This window comes from Equus asinus, chromosome 13 (assembly GCF_041296235.1).
Source record: "Equus asinus isolate D_3611 breed Donkey chromosome 13, EquAss-T2T_v2, whole genome shotgun sequence".
NCBI lineage: Eukaryota > Metazoa > Chordata > Mammalia > Perissodactyla > Equidae > Equus > Equus asinus.
Window position 1 is genome coordinate 19,860,457 of NC_091802.1, and position 19,648 is coordinate 19,880,104.

A 19,648-nucleotide genomic window follows, 5' to 3' on the forward strand; every position below is an offset into this window, starting at 1 on the left:
ACCCCCTGCCATCATCCTTATACCTCAAGGATCCCATGCCTCAGTTTCCCCAGGAGTCCTCTCACCCCTCTTCCTTCCCTGCCAGGGGTGCTGGGAAACGTACCTGTAGGAGTAGATGGGTTTTGGGAAGAGAGGCTGGTGCCCATCGGTGCTGGCCTGGGGTGCGATCCGCTGGTACGGATAGTGTGAGGAGCCCAGGTAGGGTACAGGGTAGCTGCCACCACCTGGTGAGTACTGTAGAGGTCAAAGGGGCAGAGTGGTTGCCATGGTAACCAGTCTTCCCAAGGAGGGGGTCCTCCCCCCATCACAGACATCCAGAGGGGGAGCTGAGGCTAGATTATTTTTCCCCTGGTCATGGGCTCTACCACCCACAGTCATGGGCTCCAATGGCAGAGCTATCTGAGGGAGCTGGCCAAGGATGTGGACATCAGAGGGCCTGTGAGGAGATCCACATTCCAGAATTCAGGATCTCAGAGGCCTCAAAGCTCCCTTCGTGCAGCTCCTTCCTCTGAAGCCCTCAAGGTACTCTGGGACGCAGCCTGGCTGGGCTAGAGATTGTGGGGGGCAGCCCTGGCCCCTGCCCTCCTTCAGGCAGGGGCTCGTGGCCTTCCTTGAATCTCTGGGAGCGGCGGGGCTGGAAGTGGAATGTCCAGCCTGGGCGTTTGCTGGGCACTGCCACCTTTTACGAGTTTCAGTGGCTCTTTGAAAAGGCTGGTCACGGTGGTGGGCAGGTGGGGGTAGGAGGTGGTTTTACAGCAAAGGGAGTGGCGGTGGTGCCAGGGATGGTGTTTTATGGGGGCAAGGGGGGGGGTGGTAGGAGACTCTGACTCCCCCATCTGCTGTAGGACGAAGTGCTCTTTCCAGGTCACCCAAGAGGCACTTAGTGCCTGAGTCACCCTCTCTGTAGGCTCCATAAAGCCCTGGGTGCGGCCATCTTGTTCGAGGAGGGGGTGCGGAATGCAGAGGGCATCAAAGCAGGGCTGGGCATGGTGAGGCCATTTAAGGTCTGGTAGCCCCTTAGCCCTGCTGTAGCTCAGTCCCTGATGGGCCAGGCTGCCTCAGGGACACCCTCTACCCTGGGTCAGACCATGAGCCTCAGGGTGGCTTTGGCCGTTCCAGCCAGGCTCCTCACAGCAGTGAGGATGACCCCTCATGTGTTCCCTCTGCTTCCCCCCATCTCTTTCTCCACCCACCCCCCCCCCCAACAAAGCAAGCAGTCTGACCTCCCCTCGTCTCCCCTCACCCGCCACCTTCCTGCCTCCCTGGTTTGGCCAAAGACAGGACCAATGCCAAAAAGCTGGGAGTAGAACCTGCTCCACAGGCAGGGCCTGTCTCAGTGCCAGGCTGCAGGTGGATGGAGCTGGGCGCTGGGCAGCCACTTGCTCCGTCTTGCCCGGTGACTCCTGGGAGCAGCCTGGCTGCTCTGGGGCTCTTTTCTTTCTCTTTTAAAAAAAACCTCCATCCGTGCCAGTGTGGGGTAATTATTTGGCATCCTGTAGATCTGGGAGGAGCTGAGGCTGGGCAGTGGTGTGGGGAAGGTGGAAAGGGCCAAAGATGATGGGAACTTGGAGCCTCCAGGTGGGAAGGTCCCCTAACCTCACACCTGGTCCTACCCTGTCTAGGCTAAAGGGAGGTTTGAGGCCAAGGCCACGTAGCAAGATGGTGGCTGACCCAGATGGGAGCCCATTATTCTCTGCCCCAGTAGGCCTTATGGATCACCCTACACACTTCTTTCCTTTCTACCTCTGTCTTTGTCTGGCTCCCTCCTCCCTCCTTTTCTGGTTCACATCTGGGCCCTGCCCCAATCTTAACCCCACTCTTTTTTCTGAGACTTCTCAGGCCCCGCCAGGGTCTCAGACAAGCCAGACCACCCCTAGAGAAGGGCAATTGCATCCCTCCCTATGAACTGCTGTCCCCTACTCAGGATGGCTTAGCCTGCAGTTCAAGGCCTTGCTGCCCTTATCTACCCAGCCAGGTGTGTACACACACTCTCACATACACACCGACACGCCGCACACCCACATAATATCCTGAGATCCCGTGGAAGCACGCCTACCTGCCCCAGACCCACCTGGTGGAAGGGGGGTTGGGAGGGACAGTACATGTGCTGCAAGGGGGGCTGGTAACAGTACATGCCAGGACCACTCTCCAGAGCTGGGGGCTTGACCTTGACTTCCGAACCCTGCTGGAAGGAAAAAGCACATGACCAGTCTCGGCCTTATTTTTCTTCCTTCCTCTCTTAAGTATCTTGAACCTTACACAAAAGCAACCCCTACTCTTCCTACCTCAAAGTTTATTCCTGGAACACAGAGAACAGAGAAGGGCAGGGATTTTCCTGAGGGAACTCAGCAAGCTAGTGATGGAGCTGGGGCTGGAACCAAAAATGCTCCCTACCCCCCACCTCACTGCAGGTGAGACACTCAGGCTGGCTGTCCAGAGAAGTCAGGGAGACTTGTCAGTTGCTGAGGCTGCGGTAGGGCCGGGGATGCACGAGTGTGTAGTGCCAGACCCCACTCCTCAAGCCTGCTTGCCGGTTCAGAGCCCCCAGCCTCTCAGAGCAGGTCTGCGAAGGACACCCGGGAAAGGCCGCAGCTCCAGAATTCCCACTGCAGAGCCTGGTGAGGGGAGCATCGGAAGTGGCCAGACAGGTCAGTCCAGCTGGGGCCCCCAGGGCCTGCTGCTTCCTTTTCTGCAAAGCCCAAGGAAACTGCAGCAGGCTCTCTGGAGGGGGCTGGTGAGTGCTCTCTGCTCTGTCTCCTGGCCACCTGCAACTCGGAGCCCTTGCTCCCTCCTCCAGGAAGTCTACTCAGATGCTGGTCTGCATGAGGCCCATGGTACTGTCTCTCTCTGGCACAGGGAACCTGCAGCTGGTGTGACCAGACTCTGACTTCCTGTGGATCATGAGCCCCACGTGGAGCCCCCAGAGCCTAGCACAGAGCTCGCCCATGAGTAGGGACAGGAAGGGTATGCAGCTGGGTCCTGGAAGGGGTACAAGGCCAGGAGGAGCGGGCCACTCTTCCTGGGGTTACCACCAGGGACCCTGGGCACCAGCATCTGGGCCCAGGGGGTCAGATCAGCTGTGAGTGCTTTCTGGGTGTGCCCTGGGGTTGCTGATGCAGAGACTGCCATAATCATAGAATCTCAGGCCTGGAAGGGCCAAGAGCACTGGGTCCAACACCCTCATTTGGCAGATGATGGGGCTAAGCCCATAGCAGGGAAGAGACGTGCCTAAGGTCACCCAGCGAGTTGACCAGCTAGCTGTGGGTCTCGGGGACCGAGCTCTTCTCCACCGTGAGGGAGGGTGAGGACATGGGCTCAAGTCTCAGCCTCACTTCTTACAGGCCGAGGGACACCTTGGGCAAGTCATTTGGCTCTATGGATCCTCGATTTCCTTATCTGCAATATGGGGATAGTGGGAACTCTTTTAGAGGGTTGTCATGAGTATTAAATGGGGCACTCAAAAGAAAGCATCTGGCACAGTGACCAGGGGCTGGCACTGAGTGGACATTTAGGGGGAAGTAGCTGATATGATGGTGCCCTCACTGTGAGCTGCTGTCAGGTTTGATGGCCTGAGGAGAGGCCATCAAAGGGCCCCAGAACCAGAATCAGGTCCGGTCTTGGCCACACCTGGTAGATGCACAACCCCGTCTCTATCTTCCAAGCGTGAGAAATAGGCCTTTCTTGGGGGTACCTTGGGGACAGAATGGGAGTCTGTTTGAAAGCAGGAGGTGAGGAGGGCTGGTGGGCATCTGGAGTAGGCGCAGCCCAGGCTGAGCCCACTCAGTGCTCACTACCTCAGGGACCTCCAAATCAGAGCTGGGCAGTGGGGAGCAAAGCTCCCTTTAGCTTTCCTCTTCCCAAGGCAACAAGCCAATGAGGCAGGTACTGTTAACCATACTTTTCAGATGAGGCTCAGAGAAGTTAAGTGACTTGCCCAAGGTCGCACAGCTCCTTGGGTATGGCTGTGGAAGGACACATTGACATTCCAAGGTGCTTTCAAGGTATTCCTATGAATACACTCAGGCCCCACTCTGGGCAAAGAATGGGAGCCAGAACGTCCTATGAGGAGGCTTAAGTCTTCTCTCAACTCTGTATGCTGATGCTAGAGAGGAGAATATTGTGTTATGTGGCTCCTCCCTATACCCTTTCTCTTGGCCTCTGGAATGTGTTTTTCTTCTCACATTTGCATATGGGCGTATAGGTCTGGCTGGGGATTCTTCATATTTAACAATCAGAGGGAAGTCACACACTGGAATCCTGACTCAGGAGCCTCTGGGAAGCTGCCAGCTTCCTTAACCTGACCTCCCCACCTGGCCCCCTTCATGCCGGGCCGGGCCAGGTCGGCATCCTCTCCCCAGCTGACCCGGAGGCCCAGAATGAAGCCAAGAGACTCCAACGCTCTGAGCTTGTTGCTTCTCTTGTGCACACTGACCCTGAGTGGAAAGGTCTGGAAAGGAAGGCAGCGAGTTTGACCTCAGAGGACTGGTTGTAGGCTGCTGGGAACTGGGACGGGGGTAGGTGGCGAGTAGGGGGTACTCACCAAGATTTGGGGGCTGTGCTCCTGGCTGGGGTAGGGGAGCCCGTTGCACCAGGCCTCTGCTGAGAAGCCAGGCAGGAAGGCCTCAGCTTCCCCTACTTCCACTGGGATCTCCTCGAAGGCCTCCAGCGCCCCTGGGGTCTTAAAGGAGTGTCCATCGAGGGCCAGGGCGGTCTGGGCCTCGGGGAAGATGTCCTCATGGAAATGCCGCTTGTATGGGTGAAAAGGCACATGGCCGCCCTTGAGGAAGCGCCCAGGGCTGCCTGCTGGGCCCTCCTCAAAGCCGAAGCCAGGGTACTTGTCTGAGGTTGAGAGCCGGAAGGGGCCCGGGCCAGGGCCAGCTGGGCAGTGGACTTGCTCGGGGCCTGGTGACGCGATGCTGGGGCTGTGGGGGGGCAGTGACGGTGCCCTCTCTGGAGGGTCATCAGGCACAAAAGATGAGCAGCTGAAGCCGGCATGCTTCTGGGGTGGACAGAGAGTAGAGAGCCTGTAAGTGGAGGCTGGACCAGAACCCTACTCTGTGCTAGGGTAAAGGAGTTTGTGGCTGAGGTCTGGGGAGCCCCCAAATGATGGAGGAGACATAGTCTGCCCTTGGAAGCCCCAATCTGATGAGGGCACACTGCTCCCAAACCTGGGGTGCCCCAAGTAGGATGGATCTACAGCCCTGTGCTGGGAAAGCCCCAGATAAAAGTGGATAAGCAGGGGGCCACAGCTGCACATTTCTGGATCTTGGAGTCATTGGACATTTGTTTGCTGGTGGAAGGGACAAGGTAGACCGCAGGAGGCCTTAGCCCAGGCCTGGGTGCCAGGTACTTACGTTCTGTGGTGCAGGGGAGCCCGGGAGGCCCGGTGCCTGCATGAGGTCCCCTTGGGGCTCGCCCTCCAGTCTGGCGGGGCCCGGCAGCGTGACGTCAGACTGTGGCGGGAGCAGCGACACCATCACCCAGTCCTGGCCTCGAAGAAAGCCAGCTGTGATGAGAGTGAGGACCAGAGTCCAGGGGTGACCAACCCAAAGTCGACCACCTCCACTCCCACCCCATCCCTGGGCTGGGACCCCAACTCCAGCCAGACTTCTGATGAGAGAGAGAGAGAGTCAGACAGACAGACAGACAGACAAAGAGACAAACTGAGAGAAATATCAGAAACAAAAGGAAGCAGATAAACAATGTGAGAGACAGAGCAAGAAGCACAGAGAGAGAGAGAAGACTGGTGGGGAGAGAGGAAAATGAGCCAGTTCGGAGCCCCCCAGACTCCCCAGGAGTGCTCTCAGGCTCTGCAGCTACAGAGTAGTGAACCAGGAGGGGTTCCCAGTGAGACCCTGCCTCTGGCTCCTTGGCTCCGTCTCCTGTCTCCACAATGAGAGACTGGGCTAGGTGACCATGGCAAGCAGTCTCTGTTCAGTGACTGAGCAAGTGGGTGGTCCTGAGAGGAGGGGGAGCTGGAGAAGGGGTCAGGCCCAGGCCTGGTGCGGCAGTGACCCTCACAGTGCAGGTGACCCAGCCCTCTGCAGAGGCCAGGCCCGCGGTACCCACCTCCGGCGCCTCAGCCTGGCTGGCACGACCACAGTGTGCAACTGGGGACTTGTGGGGACCTGGTTGCCTATGCCCCCGTGAGTCTGGCACAGTCCCAGGGATGCTGCCACTGGCCCACTGTGGAATGTCTGGCATGGGCTGTCTTCTCCTACATCCTCCAAACTCCATCTCCACACCTGTGACTTTGTGCAGGTCACTGTCTCTTCTGAGCTTTTGTTTTACCATCCAAAAAATGAGGGGCTTGTACTAGATGACATCTGAGGGCTCCTTCTGCTCAGACCTTCTAGAATTATAGGTGGACTCTGTCCCCAGCACAGCCGAGTGGCAGGAGGACTCGGCTCAAAGCCAGCCTTTGCCTTTCCTTGCTAGCTGTGTCATTGAAGCTCTCTGAGCCTCAGCATCATCATCTACAAAACAGGGAGAGAGGCAGGGCCTCCCTCATGGGGATGCTGCATTAAGTGAAACCATGCTCACAAAGTATTTAGCACGGTGTCAAGCACGTAGTAAGTGTTCGATAAATGCCAGCTCTCGTTATTAATATCATCATTAGTATGCCTCTTACTGCGATTATCTTCCTCAGCTCTCTGCCTTCCTTCTCCACCACCTGCAAAAGGTAGTTCCTTTTGAATTTACTCCTCTTTGCCCAAGTAGTCTCTAGTAAAGGCTGGCTATTATGTCAAAAATTTGGAGAATTTTCTTATTGGTTTGTCAGAACAAACCTGTGAGGAAGGTAGATTATTAAGCCCACTCTTCAGACGAGGAAACAGGATCAGAGGGGTTCTGTGACTTGCACAGATCACACAGCAAATCCTTGATAGAGTTGGGATTCGACGCAGACCTGTCTGACTCTGGAGGCTGCACTCCTCCTACAGTTTCATTTGGTGAGGGTCAGAGTGGGATGGGATAAGCTGAGGCGGCCCAGACAACCAGAAAAGCACGAGGTTTACACTTACCCTTCCTACTCAAGCCCCCCTCAAGCAGAGCAGAAGAACTGCTTGTCCTGAACCATGCTCTCCCGGGAGCTCTGGGAGGGCGGGATGGCCTCATGGGTCCCATGGTGCCCGGCCTGGGGTTGGTGCATCTTTGTTAAATAAACCGTATCTTTCATTTGACAGGGGAGTAATGGGGACAAGGAAGGGACGGTATTTGCCCAAAGTCCCTCAGGGGATCAGTGGTGGAGGGGCCGGTGGCTGGGGTCCAGGTGGAGGACTGGTGGGAGGCTCTCCCGCGCCCTTCAAGAGTCTCCCCCGCCCCTGCTCCGTGTCCTGGCGCCCGCTCACTCGGCACTGCTAAATGTGGCGTGACCGGGGAAGCGCCGAGCTGGCCGTAACTGGACACCACAGTGGAGCAGGCCTGGGGCCAGAGGTGCAGGGCAGCCCATCTCCAGCTCCGCATGACTGCCCGACCTGGCTCCCGCTCCCTGGACAGCTCCTGGACAGCTTGGGCCTGCCTGCCACGCCTGGCCCCTGCCCAGAGCTGCTCTCCCAAGGCGTTCTCCAGCGCCTCCTGAAGCAAGGCTTGGGTTCCCCCCGCCACCAACCTCTGGGTCTCAGGCTTTGTAACTCACGGCGCAGGGGTCGCGCTCCTCTCCAGGGGCAGAGTAGCATGTGGTCAGGAGCAAAGGTTTTGGATTTGGGCTGACCTGAGTTTAAGTCTCAGCTGTGTCACTTCCTGGCTGTGTGACTTTGAACAAAGTGTATAATTCTCTGTATCTCACTTTGCTCCTCTAATAAATGGGGCTTGCGGACCCACCTTATAGGGTCATCATGAAAACTAAGTGAGATGAGGTGTATAAGCTGCTGGCACATAGAAAATGTTCAAGGACACATGTCATACATCTGGCTTCAGTGGACAAATGTGGCTGTGGCCTCTGACCCCAGACTCTAGTTTCCCTGATGGTCTCGCTGCTTCAGGCCTGGCAGGCCTGGGGACATGGGCTAATGAGCCCATGCGCAGGTGGCAGCTGCCCTTGCTAGCTCTGCCCTGTCTGCCTGGCCTTCACCCAGCCCGGTCTCGGAGGAGTCAGACCCCAGCTCTGCTCCTCTGAGACATGAAGCTGAGGAGGCCTCTCTGAGCCCCAGCTTGGGCCGCATCTCCCGCTGAGGGTTTGGCCTCCCCAGAAGGACTCCTTCAGCCTCTGCCTTACCCCCATCCTTGTCCCAGCCCCTATAACGTCCCAGGACATTATCTGGAGCCCTGGCTGAGTTCCTGCATGTCAGAGGCCTTAAGTGAAGACTTCAGTTTATAGCCATGACATTCATATCCTTCATTGGCTTGCCCAAACCACCACCCCACCTCCTCCAACCCCTAGGGACAGGATTAGGACCTGGGAGGCTATGCAGAGTTCAGAGGCCCACTCCTTGGTTTTCACTGAGGATGCAGAAGTCCCTGAATGGGCCTCACTTCAGAGTTTCCTCTGGGTAGGTTTTGTACATCATGACTCCTGATTCAGTGACCATGGTACCCCCTTGGTTGCCTCGGCTGAAGCTATATTCTACAGATAAGGAAAGTAGGCCCAGAGAAAAGGTTAAGTGACTTGCCTAAGACTACACAACCCTGGAAAGAGGGAGTCCTCCACCAGCTGCATTCTAAGGGCCCTTGTGCCTCAGGGGCTGGGCAGAAGGTCTCTGATTGGTGTATATGGCAGGCTCCTGTCAAGCACAGGGAAGGGCTCACTGTGGGGGGAGGGATGAGGCTGCCTGGGCCCCTGACCCCTCCCTGGAGCAGCCGGCAGAGCTTCTGAAGTTGGATGATCTAGTTCAGAAGCTCTAGAGTCAGGACTGGGTTTAAATCCCAGAAACTGTGGGACTTTGGTTGGGCAAGTTGCTTAACTTCTTTCTCTGGGCCTCAGTTTCCTCATCTGTAAAATAGGGCTAATAATACATACCCCTCTGGAGGTTTAGATGAAATATTGCTTGTAAATAGTTTAATGCATAGTATATGCTCAATAAATGATAGCTATTACTAATAATTAACAGTGGGACAGAGTTAATTTGAACCATGAGCTCTGGGGGTGGGGGAGGAAAGCAGAGGGAACTCCTCTTTCCTGCCTCCCACTTCCGTCTCCCTGACATCCTCCTCCCCTATTGGCAGAGGCAAAACTTCCCTCCTCTTGACTCTCTGGCCTCAGAGATCATTCCAGCCGTTCCTCCGTGGTAGAATGGCTGTAGAAACTCCCAGAGATTTTTCTGGGAGTAGGAAGGGGGCGGGGTGACTCTTGCTCTGGATCCCTCAGGAGGCCTCTCTGATGGCTCCATCCAGAGCCATCTGCATTCAGAAGTAACCTTTCATTGAAGTCTAACCTCTATCCTACCAGCTTCACTTTCAGAGAGCATGATGAGAGGTGTGTGCAAATATGAGCAAACCAGTGCAGGAGGTCCAAGCAACTCTCCTCCATTTTCAGATCCCAGGAGCTACCCCAGGTGGCACTCATGACCCTGCCATTTAGTGTGAGCTCCCTCAGCCCACAACCTGCCCCCTTCCCGGGCTGGAGCTGGGCCAGGGCTCTCCAAGGTGGATCGTGCCCTGGGGTACCTTCGACTGTAAGGATGATTGTCATCACAACTCTACATCTATAAAGCACTCTGCAGTTGACAAAGCACTTTTGTATCTATCATCTCATTTCATCATTTCTTTGCTTGCCCCGGAGGGTAGCAGGTATTGATCTGCTGGAGCCAGCTGCTATAGGCTCATGAGAGCCAGTTGTGCCCATCTCTTCCTAATCTCACATTCAGTGAAACTGGCCCAAATTGGCCCAAATTGGCCATGGTGGGAGTATTTCCCCACGGAAATTAGCAAATACTACAAGTCAAAGTTTGGGGGATTTTTTTCTTCTGTTTTTGGAGAGCTGGTTGGTGAATGTTTATTAGCATACCACTGGTAGGGGTCAAGGTCATTAAGCCCATTTTTCAGGGGAGAAAATTGAGGCCCAGAGAGAAGTGACATGCCAGGGCCACATAGCTAAACTGAAAACAGCATCTCTTGATTCTCAGGCCTCAAGAGCCCCAACCACACCCGCAAACACACACAGTCCAGGGGTACAACCCTGGCACAACATTAGCTGAAGACCATTTCGGTATCTGGGCATTCTGTCCACCCTCTGCTCTCAGAACTTCTTCCGTGATCCTTGGGGAGTGGGAGGGTAGGGGTGGGGATGGAGGAAGTAGACTCGATCTTCCCTGGAGTCAGAGGGAAGAAAGAAATGGCTCTCTAAACTGAGTAAGGGCCATGATGGGTAAGAAATTCCTCAGAAAGCATAACAGGATCAACAATGACCATTGCTGAGTCCCTGCTCTGTGCCCTTCTCATTAACCGCCGGGCCCTGTGCCCCGTCTACTCAGCACATCTCCCCACCTCTCAGAGACCCTTTTCCTAGTGCCTCAGGACTCAGTGACTCAGGGAGTGGGGTCCACGGGACACCCTGTTTGCTGGTTGTATGACCTTGGACAAGTCACTTCCCCTTTCTGTACTTAGTTTCCTTATAAGTAAATGGAGGCACAGGGACCATTTGCATCTCAAGATGCTGAAGCTGGTCCTGTGGATGTGTATATGGTCCACAGAGTTGTCAGCAGGGCCCTCACCCCTGCTCTGCCTTCAAGAGGGACGTCCCTGAGGAAATCCTCAAAGGGACCAGGTACAGATGGGTAAGTTATTAAACTCCATAAGGGAGGTGCTGTATTATCATCCCCATTTTATAGATGAGGAAACTGAGCTTCAGAGAGGTTAACCCGACTTGCCCAAGTTCACTCAGCTAGCAAATTATGCTCCCCAGGATTCAGACACAGGCTTCAAAGCCAGTGTGCTTAACCACTATGCTACACGGCCCCACCTCAGGAACACCTTAGTTTCCTTGCTCACACCTGGAAGCCAGAGTGGCAGCTAGGGGGCAAGGTTGGAGGTTTCCTTGGAAGGGTGTGTCCCGGCCTCCTCTGTGGGCAGCCGAGTCACAGAGGACACCGAAAGCCCTCACTGGGTTCTCCATACAGACTCCCTCCTGCCCGGGCTACCTGTCCTTTATGAGAGAGGTGGAGACAGTGCAGTTCTGCCTTAATGGTTTCTGTTGCTGGCTGCGGCAGCATGTTTTACAAGGGGTGGGGTCAGTGCCCAGTGCTGCCTGTGGCCCCACCCGGGGCTCCACCCACCTGTCTCCTGGGAGGGGTCCCCTGGAGCTGCTGGGTAATTACCTAGTCGGGGGTGGCAGGGAAGGGCCTGGGGGCCAGCTCCTGAGGTTTAAGCACCCCAGGATACTGGCAGTCTGGGGGAGCAAAGAAGGAGGGGGTTTCTAGCTCCTCTCTTCCCATCAAGATTGGGCTTCTGAGGCCAAAATTCTGGCCCCTCTGGCTCTTGACCCTGTCTTGGTTTCAGGAAATGGGTCAACTGCCCCTGCCTTGAGATCTGATGAAAGTGTGTTGAGAGGCAGCTACAGACAGAAGGGGCAGGGGGTGGAGTGGGGAAGAACAAAGGATGAAGAACAATCATGTCCCCCATGTGATGCTTTCCTCAAATCTGAGCCACTGACGCCTGCAGCTGAGTCATTCCCATTCCCCAAATCAGGGCTCTCCAGAAGCTCTTCAGTCCTTCCCCTACCTCTGGAAGTAGGCTGGTCCTAGAGCATTGCTCGGTATGCCCATGCTGAAAAAACACTTGAGCCGCCTTCCATGCCTGGGGCTGACCCGGAAGTTCTTTCAGATATCTTCATCTCTCTTGTAATCGTAGTCCTCTTGCCCTGTCCTTCCTGACATTCACTAAGGGACCCTTCGGAGACTAGGAAATGGCAATGGGCTCATCCTTTCTCCAGGGTGGGTCCCAGTCTGGCTGCGGATGCCTAACTCCAACAGCTTCCCGTTCTCCCACTCTCCTTTCCCCAGCACCCCTTCCTTTCCACCATCCCTGGCCACCTCTGGGGAGCTTCCCATCTCTCCAGCCGTCCCAAGCCCCTGCCACCCAGCCCTGGCCCCAAAGGAGCTGAATCCAAGCACTCACAGTGAATTCTGGGCCATGGCCACCATCACGGCTTCAGGGAGTCATTCAGCCCAGTAACCTCCCAGGAGCCTCCATCGAGGTATAAATACTCCCACATGCCTGGACCGGCCCCCTGCCTGAGGGCTGGGGTGGGGCTGCCTCCCCAGGCCAGGCAGGCAGGTCACATGCCCCATAAATGCCACAGGACCACAGGGCCTTCCCAGCCACCCTGGGGAAACCAACTGGGGACTGACTTCTCAGGATGGATGGATGATGGATGGGTGGATAGATGGAGGAATGGGTGGGTAGATGGATGGATGGATGGATGGATGGATGGATGGACTGATGGATGGATAGGTAGGTGGGTGGGAGGACAGATGGGTGGATGGAATGGACAAATCAATGGATGGACAGATTGATAGAGAGACAAATGACAGGATGGAAAGGTGGACAGATGGATAAATAAACAGATGGGCAGACAGTTGGATGAACAGACAGTGGGACAGATTGATGGGAGTCCTTGACCTCCTGTGGCTGCTTATTTGGTAGAAGGGAAGGAAGGGATGCTTGGTTTCAAAGAAACAAGTAATGCTACCCCTCAAAACTCCCATCCATCCCTTTCGGAGACACACCTACCAGCCCCTTTCTCCTCTGCTATGGCTACCTGGTCTGAGAGATTGGCTCTGCTGGGTTCTTCTACATCTTAGATGGCCCTTTCTAGAGACCTCCTACCTAAACACCCCCAGCCCCCAGGGATCTTATTGCTCTTACTCTTGGGTGCCATTCATGGTCTTTTCCTCTCTCCTCCCTACTCCAGAGTCCAGGCTCAGGGGCTGTGAGCCCACCTCCAGATCTTGCTCCCAGAAGCAGGGTCAGCTTGCCCTCCAAGGTTAGCAAGGGGAGGAGGAGGCGAAATTCTCAATTCTAAGAACATGAGCCCCTTAGATGGGCAGTTCTGGGAGAAGGTGCCCCGCACCCTCCACCTTCCCCAGGGACTTTTACAGGCATGACTGGGTCTGATGGTGAGAACAGACCTGGCAAGAGACTTGTAGATGGGCAAGGTGACCTAGAACCTTTGGGGGCCTGACCAGAGAGCGGGTCTCCTTGGGGATGGGGACTTCTTGTCTGCTTAATCCTTTCAGGGGAGAGTATGCAGAAAGCGGTGGTCTGAGGCCTTAAACACTGGCTTCTACAGAAAAATGTTTCTTCCAATCTTCAGTCCGCCCAGCTGTGAAAGGGACCAAACAGTAGATGATGAAGGGCTGGCCTGGCAATGTAGTGGTTAAAGTTTGCTTGCTCCATTTGGGCGGCCCAGGGTTCGTGGGTTCAGATCCTAGGCATGGACCTACACACTGCTCATCAAGCCATGCTGTGGGAGCATCCCACATACAAAATAGAGGAAGACTGGCACGGATGTTAGCTCAGGGCCAATCTTCCTCACAAGCACACACAAAAAAAGAGTAGATGATGAGCCAGGGAGTGACTGGAGGAACAGGGGGATTTTTCACAGATCATGAAATATCACCTTCATCCTTCCTTACAACAGGCTTCCTCCAGCCCTGCTGGCTGAAGGAGGGTGGAGAAATCAGCTGGAGGATGGCACGAAATTGGTTGCCTCTGAGAACCCATTAGCTCTGGGGTCCTGAAGTCCCACCCTCATAATGAAGTCACTCAGGGCTGAGCCTGGTGGTCTCACCTCCAGCCTCCTGAGGGCTGCACCGGTAACTGACTGCTGAGCTGATTGGCTGTGGCGGCGGATGGCTAGGATTTGAGCTGGGAGACCAACAGGGATGACTGGGACCTTGTTTCAGCTCATCCCCTAGCTGGGCATTTATCACCTTGGAAGCCCCCAGCTTCCCTACAAAGCCCCCCTTTTCCCTCACAGGGAGTCATTCTGACCAAGGACCCCAGAAACGTCCTCTCCCATCTCTGCCATCAGTGTGTGCTCATCACGGGGATGAACCTCCTTCCCTTCTTTATAAAATGGGATCCTCATCTTTGCCCTACGTACCTCACTGGCTGTCCTGGGGACTGAGTGAGAGCCAGAATGTCAAAATGCTCTGAGGAACATAAACCAACACCATCTTGTCTGCTGTCCCTGCCTCCTCCCCCAGGTCCCAGGCTCCTGGGATCTCAGGAGAGGGATGGGGGCTGAGATCTTTTCCCCTTCAATCGTTTGCTCTTCCCAGAGTGCTCCCCATGGGGGTGGTCAGGAGTGCTCACATCCAGCTGGTGGGACTCTCTGCCTGCCCACCTTAGTCGGGGCATGAGATGGCTCAGGATCCCACCATTCCTTGGGCCAGGGGCCTCTCATGCTCTGTACATATCATTATCAGAAGGACTGCTCATTATTACCAATCTGTTATTAGGGATATTAATTCTGCCACCACTGCTAATAATACAGATCTAGTACAAGACAAGTACTGATGCAGCACCTCCTCCCCAACCCCCACTGTCCAGCGTGCATGTGTGCACACATATGAGGCAGACAGTAAGTTAACTGCTTGGACTTACCAAACTTTGGAGTGAGAAAAGCACTGGGAGGGCCTCCCACTCAAGCCCCTTTCTATTTGACAGGTGGGGAAACTGAAGCGCCACCAGCAGAAGGGATTGCTGCCTGCTCTGCAGGTGCCTGTGCAACAGCCCTTCCTCCAGGCACCTGGGCTGGGTGAAGCTGCCTCTGAGGGTGCAATCATTCCCTCGCCCATCTGAGGAGAAGGATGTGGAGAGGTGGCATGTTCTGGGGGTGCTTCCCTGAGCTCATCCAACTCCTGGGCTCCAGCCCCCACCTTTCTCCCTTGACAACCCCAAGATCCTCCTAGGCTTGTTGTTGTCAACCCGAAGAACTTTCTCTCCAAAACCCTCGCCACCTCCAGCAGATTGGACATGTTCATGGGAAGGCCCGGAGAGGCCAAGCCTCCTCTCCAAAGCCACATGCTCTGTGGGGCCCAACATGGGCTCCAGGAATCCCTCCCAGAGGGAGCTGGGGATGCTTCTGACAGTGAACACTGCTGTGGTCACCCCTGGCTCTGTTGGGGGTAACTGCTAAGGGCAGATTCTGATAACTGGGTTTTCTGATCATGGTGATGTGTGTATGCCCTCATGCACATCCTGTGCCTTCCAAGACTGATGGGCTGGTGTAGTGTGGAACATGGCTGTGGAATTTACAAGTGTGGGTGGGATCTCCAACTGTCTCCGGGCGATCCAGTTCCAGGGACACGCCCCATTCAGGGTGGGTGTGTGTGTGTGTTAGTGTCTGGGATGGCTATAGTTTGCCTAAAGTGGTAGTTTCAGACTGGGGGCTTGAAGTTAACTGACCATGCATCGTCCCAGGAGCATGGGTTAGAGGATTAGGGTCAGAACTCCCAGTGGGCTTTCTGTTGCATCCTTTGGGGGTCTTGCGGGTACCTCCCACCCCTTGAGCTTCCAGAATAGCTGTGAGAGCATGGGTTCCCTTCTCTCTGTGACTCACAGTTGGCTCTCAACTCAAGCTCCCTGAGAGATCACGATTCAGCTAATTCTCTCCTCGGCCCCATTAATCTGAGCTGACTAAGCAAGAGCCACAGGCGGGGTAGAGAGCCAGGGATGCTCACAATGGCAGTCATTCCTAAACAACCCACAGGCCTCCTTGCTTCAGCTTCTGTGCAGCTCCCTGCTTAGGGCCTGGCCATGCCTAATTGCACTGCTTATGCTCCCAAGCCCCTGAGAAAGGTTGCCACTGCCTCCTTTTCGGGCCCTCTGAGCACGTGTCTCTATCTCTCCTGCACCTGTCCCCACCTGCAGTGTAGAGAGGTCTATCTGGACATCAGACCTCGACTTGTCTTGTTGCTCTTAAACTCATTTTTACTGTCTTGCCAGCATGCAGCCTTTAAGGCCCAGATAGGATCAGGAAGCTGAGGACCTCTCTAAGGATGATCCTATTCAATCCATTTTGTGGCTAGTGGCATGGCTCTGGCCTTTTCCTGAACACTGGGAGAATGTGGAGGACATACTAGGACCTGGCAGGGACGATGATGAGTGGTGTTAGGCTCCAAGGCTGGATCTCTGACATATGGAGAGATCCATCCTCGGGAGGTGGGGATGGTGCGGGATGGGAGGATGGGGTTAGGGATGAAGATGGAGGTAGAGCTGCGGAGATGAGGTAGAGAGAGAAGAGACGGATGAAGTTGTGGACATGGAGGTGAAATTGAGGATGGAAATGGGGAGTCAGATAGGAAGAGGGCTGGGGTGGGCTTGGAGATGGGGATGGAGATAGGGTTGGGCTGTGAAAGGAGACAGGGATGGAGCGGAGGGGTTAGGGATGGGGTGGAGGTTGAGGTTGGGGATGGGCACAGAGATGGAGGAAGGGACAAAGGATAGGAATGGGTAAGGTGGAAAGACCAAAATTATTCAGGGACCTTTGATTGATGTTTCTGAGATGCACTCTCTGAGAGGTCATCTTGTCATTTCTCTACCCCTGGGCCTGTTGCCAGCCCAACCACACCCATCCCAGATCAATTGTTGCCTCTCCACTCAGAAAACCACCTCCTGTGGTCACATAGTCCAGTCAAACTCAATTTAAAATGCTGGAAAATCTCCCTGAAGTCTAATGTCAATCTCTCCTGCTACAGAAGCCCATCTCGGCTTGCTGAGCTCTCCCATGCAGGCCTCGGCAGGGATGGTGGGCTGTGACTGGGAAGAAAAGAGGGGAAGGCACACCTGTGAGACCTCTGTCCCCTGCATCCCTCTGTTATGAAGGAAGAAGGAGAGGTGGGCAGAAGTGGCTCCCAGCAGCCCCTCCTCACTAGAGTATGGAGCTGGAGAGACTAACGGAGGGGTAGTGGGCGTGGGGCCTGCTTTCTGTCCCTTCCTGTACACAAGCTCCCAGGAGATGTCAATATGACTTAGAAATAGCCTCTGGCTATGTGCCTGAGCCCCGTGCAGGCAGTCGGGGTTCTGCTGGTCCATGAAGACTCAATCTGGGAGGAGAGAGGTTAGACATCAGGAAGCACTTCTTGGCTGGGAAGGATGGAGAGCCCATGGGAAGTGTTGCCTTCTTAGACGGCAGATGGCTCTCCTTGGGGCTCTCCGTTGGGGCTAAAGGATTTCCTTGAGACCCAGGGGGGCACATGACAGCTTCCCAGAAGGCACATGTCACGGTGGGCTTCCTCCTTGTCTTTAAGAGTCCCAAGCTTTCTCCCCTCTCACAATGAAAGACGAAGGCTGTTTGTTGGGGGCCATGTGGGATCAGTGCATGGATGAGACAAAGATGGGGAGTAGGGAGGAGTCTGAAACCCCCTAAGCTTTCTTTCGCCTTCCCAGGAGCAGAATCAAGAGTATTCTGGGGCTCCCTGAGCCCCTGGGAAATAAAGTCCTCTGAGAACTCCCTGGCATTCCTGGGAGAACAGGTTCCTGGTCCTGGGAGGTGAGTGAGGCGCCGAGCCTGGGGGGGCAGCGTGCCTCGGCAGGCCCTGGAGCCGGGAGCTGAGCTCGGCAGAGGCAGCAGGGCGGGGCTGGGCGGGGAGCTGGGAGGACATGCGCCTCTCCCCGTGGCACCTTCGTCCCTGAGGATCCTGAGCCTCCCCGGGACCCAGCCCGACCCTGGCCCCCCTGGCCCAACACAGAAGAGAGGGGCCATGGCAGGAGGTGCTGCCCCCCATCAGTTGAGATGCTCTTACACTGCCTGCATCCTGGGGGTCAGGGAATGACCAAGGTAGTAAAAGCACTGCACCGGAGCCAGGCCCGAGGGGTACCGGACTGGAGTGCAATGCCACCCTCCCCACCTCGCCCTCCAGTCAGCCCAGAGGAACTGGGTTTTATCACTGGGGCAGAGGGTCGGCTATGTGGCAAGCAGAGCTGGACCTGCAGCAGGAGAGACTTCTGACTCCAGGAAGGACTTCGTGACCGTGAGGGAACTGAAGAAGTTTCCTCCTTCTGGATTAGGGAATTGAGAAGCGAGTAGCCCTGTCTGGTGCAGGAAATGACCGGCATAGAGGCTCCTCAAGAAGATGGGTCCTCTCTACCTGGGTCCTTTCCCGCTGACCAGCTGTGCCTGGCCACAATGCACACACAAACATACCCCCCACACCTGTGGGTGCCCAGGGACGAGGCAGACACGCCCACTTGTTAGAGTCTATTCTTAATCTAACTTGCTTCTTTGGACATTTAGGGAGGGCCTGGGGGACTCCACGGGGAATGCCAGAGCCCTACCTGATCAAGTAGGGGGTGGGGAGGAGCTGTGGGAGCCAGAGGGGGCTCCCCGCTGCTTCAACCATTTCCCTAAGGGCCTTCACTCCCCACACCCCCAAGTCTAGACTTCAAGGGTCTGAGTGTTCCGTGTATATCCCAGATCGTTTGGTTTCAGGGGTCTTGAGGAAGAGAGATGTTCCTAGACCTCTGGAGGATTCTGCCTTGAGCTCAGCATCAGTACTGTCCGCAGCACCTGTTTGCCACCTGTCTGCCTCTCCACCAGGTGCACCATCTTCTTCCTGCAACCCAGGCCTCCTCACAGGCTCTAGGCAACTAGACCCCGGCTCAGGCTGCCCAGAGATGTTGAGCGATTCCTTGATCAACACACAGCCTTGGCACCACCCAGCCCCTAGAGCTGGGCTCTCCCCTTTCCACCCAGGAAAGCCACCTAGCTGGAAATCTGCCTCCCTGTCTTTCAGCTCTCGTTTTCCAGTTCAAGCACTTCTCAGTCCTCGTTTTCCCCCAGCGCAGGGTGGCTAAGCCCTCCTTCAACGCACAGAGACATGTACACAAAATCCAACAAACACCAGACTGAAAAGCCAGGCTACAACAAGAATGATTGAAATTAGACAACCCAGAACAGGAAGAAGACGGAGGAGCATGGAGGAGGGGGTCCTCCTTGGCCTCCAGGCACTCACCCCACTTCCTGAGTCTCCCTTGAGCTGCAATGAGATGATGGGGAGCACCCCGGTGCTCCCACTCACTCCCATGGCCCATTAAAAAGGCAAGCCCTCTCCCCACGCCCTGGCCCGGCCCTGCTGGCCTCCACGGCTGACTTAGGCCGGGTCTCCTCTTACCTGCTCAGTGAAGCAGGTCGGCGTGGGGGCCTGGGTCTGGGGGGCCAGGAGCTCCGTCCGTCTGTCAGTCCGTCAGCTCGGCTATCCTGGGTCTGTGCTGACATCAGGTGAGAGGAGGCAGCTGCTGGGTGAGCCAATAATTATGATATCAGCTTCCCCTTGCCCTGAGGGGCTGCTGCCAAAACGGGGAGAAGAGCAAGGTGACTAAGAAGCTAGTTTGCTCCTTGGCTCTCGTTTGACAGGTACCGGCTCCTGTGCCCGCCCCAGCCGCGCCCCGGTCCCCCGAACCCCTCCCTCCTCCTGGGCCAGCCCAGGCCCCCATCTCTGCCGGTGGATACAGCTTGTGGCCTGCAGAGGAGGAGCTGATCCCGTAGCTCCCATCTGCACCCCAAAATGGATGTCAGCCCCCACAGGTGGAACACAGGCCAGTTGGGGTATGCACACACGTGTCACAAGAGCCAGGCCACCACATGTGTTTTCATAGAGCTGGTGAGGGGCTTCTGGGGAGCAGCTCTGGGTGGTGGCCCAGGTTTCTCTCAGGTCTGGTGTGGACAGGCAGTAGTTGTGACCCCTCAAGGGCCAGGCACAAGCAC

The 19,648-nt window shown here is 55.7% G+C and overlaps 1 protein-coding gene across 3 annotated transcripts in view; it reads right to left on the reverse strand.

Moving 5' to 3' along the window:
* FOXN1 (forkhead box N1) overlaps nt 1-19,292 on the reverse strand; it is a 28,110-nt gene extending 8,818 nt beyond the window's left edge. The window contains exons 1-5 of one of the 3 annotated variants that reach the window (XM_014862101.3): nt 19,056-19,292; nt 5,355-5,506; nt 4,541-4,999; nt 2,072-2,182; nt 104-234 (exon numbers count right to left, since the gene is read on the reverse strand). In XM_014862101.3, coding sequence (XP_014717587.1) covers nt 104-234; nt 2,072-2,182; nt 4,541-4,999; nt 5,355-5,477 — 824 coding nt within the window. In that variant the 5' untranslated portion in view covers nt 5,478-5,506; nt 19,056-19,292. Of the gene's footprint in view, nt 1-103; nt 235-2,071; nt 2,186-4,540; nt 5,000-5,354; nt 5,507-19,055 lie in introns of all 3 variants that reach the window. The other 2 variants (XM_014862100.3, XM_070482705.1) reach the window with 2 other exon arrangements.
* Between the last annotated feature and the right edge of the window lie 356 nt (nt 19,293-19,648).